The 9,638-nt window shown below is 35.5% G+C and overlaps 3 protein-coding genes across 3 annotated transcripts; all 3 read left to right on the top strand.

The window, feature by feature from the left end:
• The first annotated feature begins 501 nt into the window (after positions 1–501).
• On the top strand, positions 502–1,661 carry LOC100244713 (fasciclin-like arabinogalactan protein 11). Its single transcript, XM_010655253.3, has one exon. It carries the CDS (start codon positions 559–561, stop codon positions 1,441–1,443), a length of 885 nt encoding a protein of 294 aa, XP_010653555.1. The 5' UTR covers positions 502–558; the 3' UTR covers positions 1,444–1,661.
• A 3,425-nt stretch (positions 1,662–5,086) lies between these two features.
• LOC109122999 (uncharacterized) lies at positions 5,087–6,166 on the top strand. Its single transcript, XM_019221540.1, has 2 exons — positions 5,087–5,783; positions 5,891–6,166. The coding sequence occupies exons 1-2, from the start codon at positions 5,087–5,089 to the stop codon at positions 5,917–5,919; spliced, it is 726 nt and encodes a 241-aa protein (XP_019077085.1). The 3' UTR covers positions 5,920–6,166.
• Positions 6,167–8,337: 2,171 nt separating this feature from the next.
• LOC132254209 (secreted RxLR effector protein 161-like) lies at positions 8,338–9,201 on the top strand. The gene is made up of 2 exons (XM_059739363.1): positions 8,338–8,770; positions 9,116–9,201. Exons 1-2 carry the CDS (start codon positions 8,338–8,340, stop codon positions 9,199–9,201), a joined length of 519 nt encoding a protein of 172 aa, XP_059595346.1.
• Positions 9,202–9,638: the final 437 nt, after the last annotated feature.

The raw sequence follows: 9,638 nt of genomic DNA, 5'->3' as shown, positions 1-9,638 counted from the left end.
CCCTTTGTGTATTCCATTACAGATTCACCACGTTGGGAAATTCTAACTACTCATCATAAGTTTAAACACCCAGCAGTTGTACCAATTGAGAGTTAAAAAAAGTGCTAAGAGCACAGACAAGGTGTGGTACGTTAGAATTGGCAGGCGAAGTGGAAATTGTGGACAAATATGATTTAGATCCAAGCCGTTCCGTGCTACACTTTAACATGGCTGCTTTTAGGAACAATCGAAAAGGGATCTGTATCATTTTCTCACACACTCGAATCCTATATCCTGCTGTGTTTCCTTCCTTGCTAAGAAATAAAACTAGTGGATGTTTTAACAATATCGAACACACCATCTGTGTCTCCCTCTAACTTGCCAAGAGAGCTGATGGGATGTTGAAGTTCTCTGGCCAACTTCAAATGCAGCCTTTCACCAAACTTCATGCTCACTTCCCATCTCACCCCCTTTATAAAAGCCCCAGCCATTCCCCTCCACACTCATCCAAAACAACTCTTCTTCACTACATTCGTAGGACAAGTTTTGCGACTCAATACCAGAAGAGCCAAGAAAAATATGATGAAGCAGCTTCTCTCCCCAACTCTTCTTCTGCTGATCTTCTTCCTCCTCTGCACTACAACTTCTGGTCAGTCTTCATCACCTGCTGCAGCACCTTCAGGTCCCACCACACCTTCTGGTCAGTCTTCACCGCCTGCTGCAGCACCTTCAGGTCCCACCACAACTTCTGGTCAGTCTTCAACCCCAGCGCTAGCACCTTCAGTTCCTTTAGTTCCTTCAGGTCCTTCCGGCACTCCTTCCGGTTCCCTCGACATCACTGCAATTCTGAGAAAGGCCCGTAAGTTTACTACCTTCATTGGGCTCCTAAAGAGCACCCAAATGGATGCTGAAATCAACACCCGACTCAAGAAATCAGATGGCATCACCTTATTTGCACCAGCCGATAGTGCCTTTTCAAACCTCAAAACAGGTACCCTGAACTCATTCACGGATCGACAAAAGACTGCGCTTGCACGATTCCATATAGTACTTTCTTTCCTTACTATTCCACAGTTCCAAACTGTAAGCAACCCAGTACACACAGCCGCCGATGGTGATACTGTGGCGTTCCCATTGAATGTGATAGGCGATGGAAAGCAGGTGAACATGACAACCGGACTTGTTAATACAACAGTAGACAGCACAGTATACAGCGATGGTCAGCTTGCTGTGTACGAAATCGGCCAGGTGCTCCTTTCAGAGGGTGTCCTCGGGGGCCAAGCGCCAGCACCAGCTCCTCTACCTGCGAAGCCTAAAAAGGCTTCTCCTCCTACTTCACATGCTCCTACAAGGTCGAACACTGTTTCTGTTGATTCTTCTGGCGCCACGGGTCCCCCCCACGGTGCAACAATTGTGGTATCCATTGGAGTGGTCGTTCTTGCGGCATTGCCCTTATGCATATGAACTGAGTGGTTATTGATGAAAGATGATGGTGTGATATGATGTGCAGTGTGCCTGTGTTTTCATGAATTTCTTAGCCAAATCATTACCGTATTATCTATGTATTCGAATTAGAAAAAAATGACATGATAATTTTTTTTTAATTCGAAAAATATGTGCAAAATATTCTGAAATTCAGTTGAGAAAGAAAACAGAAACAAAAATTTCCATGCAATTATACATGCATATAACATCCAATTTGACATATAGTTAATTTGGTTTGCATGTTATTTGTTAAAACTGAACCACCTTAAAGCAACTTCAATTTGGAGGGTATTGATGAATCAATTTGACGAGTTAATAACTTAATTCAAATCATTAAGTGGATTAAACATGTTTCGTTAAATAACTTAATATTATATCTTAAAATTATTTTTAATTTTAAGTATTAAATCAAAATAATTAACTTATTTTTAATGTCAAATCAATTTGACCTCATATACTCGATCATATCGATGAGAGTATAATTTAAAAGATAATTTTACATTCATAACTCATTTTTTTATTATAAATATTTTATGATTTATATATCTACAATACTTTAAATATGGATATTTTATAAATAAATTTATTATTTAAAATTAATAAATATATATATATATATATATGAGTTAAAATAAATTATGATAAATATGAATTAAAATTAACAAAGATATATATGTCAATTTGATAATTTAGAATAAACTTAAAATTAATTTTATCAAATAGTTTTAATGCTTAAAATAATAATTAAGTAATAAATTTTAAATTAAAATTTAAAAATATTTTAGCTTAAAATAAATTTTAATTATTAAATAATAAATATTAAGATTTATCAAACACCCAACCTCAAGCAAAAGCAACAAGTGATTAATAAAAGTAGATACATCATAGTGTGACCTTGATAGCCATTTGAACATCGCTTAATTGATCCACGGTGTTGTTTTTGTATAAAAGTCACAACTAAAGAATGCAAATTAGCTCAATTCTAGAGCTCTAATAGACTCTTTTAAAAGATTATTCAGGCAATGATGTTGACTAATAGATTCTTTTGATATAATTTTCTTTTTTCGTATGATAATATTTTTGGATTAGATAATTTTTTTTATGAGATTAAATTGAAACCTCAGTACCTTGCTTAGAGTATTAATTATCAATTGGGTGCTGGTCATAACCCAAAAAATTCTAATTATTTAACAAATTAAATGATAATATATAATTGGTAATATTTTTAAAAATTATTTGATAGGTATCATTTATGATACTACTGTAGCGTTGAGTAGGAAAATTTGAACTCTGTGGTGTGTTTGAAATATTAAAATCATTAGGAATATAAGTTAATTATTTTTATGTCCCAAAGTAATACAAATATTCCCAATTCCTTATAATTCTCTCAACTCTATTCTAACTTAACATGATGGTGTTTCAAAGGCTTGGAAAATGATTTAAAAAAAATAGAGGAATCTGATGGTTGAGGCTAGAAGCAGGAAGCTCTCAGTTGACGATCGATTCTTTGGGTATGTGATACTATCTCTACCCATCCATTTCGTCAAAGGGTGAATTATGCTAGGGTCTAATAAACTGACGGCATGGAATACTATGAAGGAATATTATTAACACTTCCACCCCATTTACAAATTAACGACCCATAGAAAAGTATTGTAACAAAACATTTAAATTTTCTGCTACTCCTAGGTCGTGGAATAAGATACCCAATTTGACGATTTCTAGTTTTATCATTCGGTGTTGTGACCCTTGAGCAAACAAAATTCACCCTTCATTAAATTGGTTTACTGTTTAGAGAGTAGCATCATTGCTCCAAATCACCAGTAGCGCTAGCTGTGGAATTTTGCTTGGATAATGGCTCATATTGAAGAACTAGCCTAGTGCGAGTGTCATGAAATGATACATTCATTTTCATAAATCATTGTTGCATTTTCCTACAAGTTACAGGGTGCTTTTTGTAACCTCGAAAGGGGGAAAGCCAATCCCAAGCATGAGAGTTGTTCAGTGAAAGCTTAGGCTCGTCTACAAGAACTTAAGAGAGATACAATGGAAGTTTAAGTTCGGCTGATTAAATCTTGGGGTTTATGCGGTCAATCACTCAAGGATGTGGTCTACCTTATGTTGTGGGTGGTCATGCCATGTAAGAGTTCCTTGAAGTGTTTGGAGATAAGTTTCAGCCCCTTAGGCATACATTTGACAATACAAATTAAATGCATTAACAGGATGATGATTTGTTAGATTAATTTTGTAATTAATCTATAATTTGGGCCACACATGTAAATAATTAAAATGTGTGTGCTATCATTTAATTAAGCCTAAATATAGTGATCTAATTAATAATTGATTAATTGGCTTAAGGGTATAATTGTCATGAGATTATTGTGTAGATACCATTAGACAATTATTATTTCTATGAGGGGCAGAAATATAATTGTGATAAAATTAAAACTGCCCTAGCAATTTATAAATAGGGTTATGGTCCCCATTCTACGACTACGCATTTCAATTTCTGAAAATCCTCTCAGAGAGAAATTGACACAGAATCTAGTGGCTAGAATTGGAAGACCATCTCAAAGGGTTTTCTTCCTATAAGGTTTCTTCTTCAATGGATTCAGGTATGCTTCCGCTATTATTTTTCTACTCATTTTTTTTAATCAGGAGATTCCAGTGTATATATGAAATTAGGGTATTCACCTTGTTAAATATTTCAGTACATATGTAGTTAGGGTATTCACCCTATTAAATATTCCAGTACATATGTAGTTAGGGTATTCACCCAGTTAACTATTCCAGTATATATGAAATCAGGGTATTCATATTTGGTTGATTTTAACAAGACTATTCCAGTATATATGAAATCAGGGTATTCTTCTTTATTGAATACTAACAAGTGGTATCAGAGCCTACTCCTTGATTAATTCTTTGAGTTATTATTTTAATATATGTCAATGGATTAAGATTTATGAAATATTGAGTTGATAAATTTTTTTTTTATTATTACTATTATTATTATTATTATTATTATTATTATTTAATAGCATTTTATGATATTAATATTTAAGTTATTGATCTAGCATTTTAAATAGGCTAATTAAAGCGGAAAATCACCAAAGTGACATCTTCCGTGTAGATTAGTCTGTTCGGGGTGTTAGATATTTGTGTGTATGTGATTCATGCGGGTATTGACTGGCCCAAAGGAAAGTTAATATTTGGTCAAATTGCATACATACTTGTGGTGATAAATATGTGATGATTATAAAGGTAACTTAATGTGAATAATAAATCAATCCAAAGATAGATTTATTATTTGACATAACTTATCATCAATGTTTGATCACTACAACAAGAGTACCACTTACAGTTAATATTACTGTCCAAAGACTTGATATTAATGTTGTGCTAGGTATCTTGAAATGTCATAATTTGCTTTTAAATTTAAAGATTATGTGTTTAATTGCTTATTTTATGTGAGCATGATGGTTTATTTGATTCATTTTATTTTGTTCTCGATTCAGCTTTTATATCAACTACTTCTATATCTGCCAACATCAATAATGTCCCTATGTTAAATGGGACTAATTTTAAGGACTGGAAAGAGAATATGATGATTCTCTTAGGCTGCATGGATATAGACTTGGCCTTGAGAATGCCTAAACCTGATGAACTCAATGAGCAAAGTACTCAAGAGGATGAGGTTTATTGGGGTAAGTGGGAACGTTCAAATAGGCTAAGTCTTATGATCATGAAGCGCGGCATTCCAGAAGCTTTCAGGGGTGCGGTAACCGATGAGGTTACTAATGCCAGTGACTTCCTTGCGGAAATTCAGAAACGTTTTGCCAAAAACGATAAGGCTGAAACGAGCACGCTTTTAGCAAGCTTGATTTCAATGAAGTATAAAGGCAAGGGTAATGTTCGGGAGTACATCATGGAGATGTCTCATCTTGCTTCAAAACTTAAGGCTTTGAAACTCGAGTTATCTGATGATTTACTCGTGCATTTGGTTCTCATCTCTCTTCCTGCACAATTTAATCAATTCAAGGTCAGTTATAACTGTCAAAAGGATAAATGGACTCTTAATGAGCTCATTTCATTTTGTGTGCAAGAGGAAGAGAGATTGAAGCAAGACAAGACCGAAAGTGCTCATCTGGCTAGCACTTCTAAGGATAAGGGCAAACGAAAGAATAAGGATAATAAGGTTGCTGCTTCTAATGGTCCAGAACAAAAGAAACAGAAAGTTGAGGTAACATGTTTCTTCTGTAATAAGCCTGGACATACTAAGAAGGAATGTACCAAGTATGCTGCTTGGCGTGTTAAGAAAGGTATGTTTCTTACTTTGGTCTGTTCTGAAGTTAATTTAGCTTCAGTATCTAGAAACACATGGTGGTTAGATTCTGGTGCTACTACTCACATTTGTGTTTCTATGCAGGGTTGCCTGAGTTACCGAAAACCAAGTGATGCTGAAAGATGCATCTATGTCGGAGATGGTCAGTCGGTAGAAGTAGAGGCAATAGGGCACTTTAGATTATTATTGAAATTTGGTTATTTTTTGGATTTAATAGATACTTTTATTGTACCGTCTTTCAGACGAAATTTAATTTCAGTTTCTGTTTTGGACAAATCAGGTTATTGTTGTTCATTTGGAAACAATAAATTTACATTATCTATTAATTCAAATGCTGTAGGAACCGGTTTACTTAATGTTTATGATAATCTATATTTGTTGGAAACTGTTCCGTCCTATAATGAAACCTTGCATGTGGAATCACGAGGTACAAAACGTAAATTGAATAAAGATAATTCGGCCTCATTGTGGCACAAACGCCTAGGTCATATCTCTAAATCTAGAGTTGAGCGACTTGTGTCCGATGGGATTTTGGATTCACTTGACTTTTCAGATTTTGATATTTGTGTTGAGTGTATTAAAGGAAAACAGACCAAAACAAAGAAATTAGGTGCCAATAGAGCTACAGACGTCTTAGAATTAATTCATACAGATATCTGTGGACCATACCCTACGGCATCTTGGAATGGTCAATAGTACTTTATAACATTCATAGACGACTACTCAAGATATGACTACCTATTTCTTATACATGAGAAATCACAATCATTGGATGTGTTCAAAACATTTAAAGCAGAAGTTGAGTTACAACTCAACAAAAGAATAAAGAGCGTCAGATCTGACCGTGGTGGTGAATACTATGGTAGATATGACGGATCAGGTGAACAACATCCAGGACCATTTGCTAAATACCTAGAGGAATGTGGGATCGTCCCTCAATACACCATGCCAGGATCACCTAGCATGAATGGTGTAGCAGAAAGACGAAACCGAACCCTTAAGGACATGGTAAGGAGTATGATTAGTCATTCTACTTTACCCGAAAAACTTTGGGGTGAAGCACTCAAAACGGCAGCTTATATCCTAAATCGGGTGCCAACTAAAGCGGCTGCTAAAACGCCTTATGAGCTTTGGACGGGTCGAAAGCCCAGTTTAAAGCATTTTCATATTTGAGGATGTCCAGCTGAAGCGAGACCTTATAAGCCTCATGAAAAGAAATTGGACTCTAAAACAGTTAGCAGCTACTTTATTGGCTATGCAGAGCGATCAAGGGGTTTTAAATTTTATGATCCTGCTATTAGGTCAATTTTTGAGACGGGAACTGCAACATTTTTTGAGGATGTTGAGTTTGGGGGGAGAAATCAGGCTAGGAATATTGTCTTTGAGGAGGAAGAGGGATCTACTATTGCTTTTGATAATGTACAGGTTTCACTACCTATCATTGATCAAGAAGTAAATTTGGATCCTCAACCAACAGACAATATTGTTCAACCCTTAATTGCAAATGAGGACATTGCTCCTGAAGAACAAACTCAACAACCTCAAGAAAATATGTCATTAAGGAGATCCACTAGAGAGAGGAGAAATGCAATTTCGGACGATTATATCGTATATCTCCAGGAACGTGAGGTAGAAAGTGGAATGATGGAAGATGATCCAATCAACTTCCAGCAAGCCATGAAAAGTTCCAACTCTCAGAAATGGATTGAAGCCATGAATGAAGAGTACAAATCTATGCAAGACAATAAAGTTTGGGAACTTGTCCCATTACCAGTTGGTACGAAACCCATTGGTTGTAAATGGATATTTAAAACCAAGCGGGATTCAAATGGTAATGTAGAAAGATATAAAGCACGTCTTGTAGCTAAAGGCTTTACTCAAAAAGAAGGAATTGACTTCAAAGAGACCTTCTCTCCAGTTTCTACGAAGGACTCTTTCAGGATAATCATGGCACTAGTTGCACATTATGATCTTGAGTTACATCAAATGAATGTTAAAACAGCGTTTCTCAATGGTGACATTGATGAAACAATTTATATGGTACAACCAGAAAATTTTGTGTCCGAAGACTCAAAGAATATGGTTTGTAAATTGACTAAATCCATTTATGGGCTCAAGCAAGCTTCTCGTCAGTGGTACTTCAAGTTTCATCAAATTATTGTCTCATATGGTTTTGAGGCAAATCTTATGGATGAATGTGTGTATCACAAATTCAGTGGGAGTAAGTATATTTTCCTGGTTTTATATGTCGATGACATATTGCTAGCCACAAATGATATTAGCATATTGCACGACACCAAGAGATTTTTATCAAAACATTTTGAGATGAAAGATCTTGGTGATGCCTCCTTTGTCTTAGGAATCCAGATACACCGAGATCGTTCTAGGGGTATTTTAGGATTGTCACAAAGGACCTATATTGATAAAGTCCTCCAAAGGTATGGCATGCAAAATAGCAAGATACCCCTGTCGCTAAAGGAGACAAATTCAGTCTTAATCAATGCCCTAAAAATAGTTTAGAAAGTCAAGAAATGCAGAAGATTCTTTACGCTTCGGCTGTGGGGAGTCTAATGTATGCTCAGGTATGTACACGTCCGGATATTGCGTACATTGTTGGCATGTTAGGCAGATATCTAAGTAACCCTGGAATGGATCATTGGAGAGCAGCCAAGAGGGTTATGAGATATTTACAGAGAACAAAAGAGTACATGCTTACATATAGGAGATTGGATCAATTAGAGTTGATTGGGTATTCCGACTCCGACTTTGCTGGATGCCAAGACAGCAGAAGATCCACATCAGGCTATATTTATCTGTTGGCTGGTGGAGCAATTTCATGGAGGTCTGCCAAACAGACACTCGTAACTTCATCCACCATGGAAGCAGAGTTTGTAGCATGTTATGAGGCATCCAATCAAGGAATATGGCTACGAAATTTTGTCACTGGGCTGCGTGTTCTGGATGGTATTGAAAGACCACTGAAGATATTTTGTGACAATAAATCAGCAGTTTTATATTCCAATAACAACAGGAGTTCTACAAAATCAAAATACATTGATATCAAGTTCCTTGTTGTAAAAGAAAAAGTACAGAGTGGACAGATATCCATAGAGCATATTAGAACAAACTCCATGATAGCGGATCCGCTTACAAAGGGATTACCACCCAAGGTCTTTCATGAGCACACTGCTCATATGGGTGTTGTCTCATTTGAGGATATCCAAATTTAGTGGGAGTTTGTATTATTCATTGTATATTGCTCTATGTTATGTTTAGACTTTATCTATACATTTGGATTGTGTTCTGCAGAAATAAAGTATTCATTTTATTGCACTCTGTTAAATTATGCTAAAGATTTGATCTCAATAAAGTTAAGTTGGACCAGTTGGAAATAGGCATGAATAGATCACATTGCATGTAATTTCCATGCTATGCACTCATGATTGATCTATGTCATTTAGCTGTGCAGATATATGTGACCATTGATTGGTCTAGTAACGATTGATGTAACAAAGGCCACCTTGATCCTATGTCAGTATAGTTAATGGACGAGATTGTTCGGATATACCCTAAGGACATGATAGCAAATTTTGAGCTCATAAGGTTAAGCACATTTATTTGATTACATATGCATGTGGCCCAGTGGGAGATTGTTAGATTAATTTTTGTAATTAATCTATAATTTGGGCCACACATGTAAATAATTAAAATGTGTGTGCTATCATTTAATTAAGCCTAAATATAGTGATCTAATTAATAATTGATTAATTGGCTTAAGGGTATAATTGTCATGAGATTATTGTGTAGATACCATTAGACAATTATTATTTCT

This window comes from Vitis vinifera, chromosome 8, assembly GCF_030704535.1.
Source record: "Vitis vinifera cultivar Pinot Noir 40024 chromosome 8, ASM3070453v1".
In the NCBI taxonomy this organism is placed as follows: Eukaryota; Viridiplantae; Streptophyta; class Magnoliopsida; order Vitales; family Vitaceae; genus Vitis; species Vitis vinifera.
Note: the sequence above shows the minus strand (reverse complement) of the source record. Positions and strands in the feature narration are given on the sequence as shown.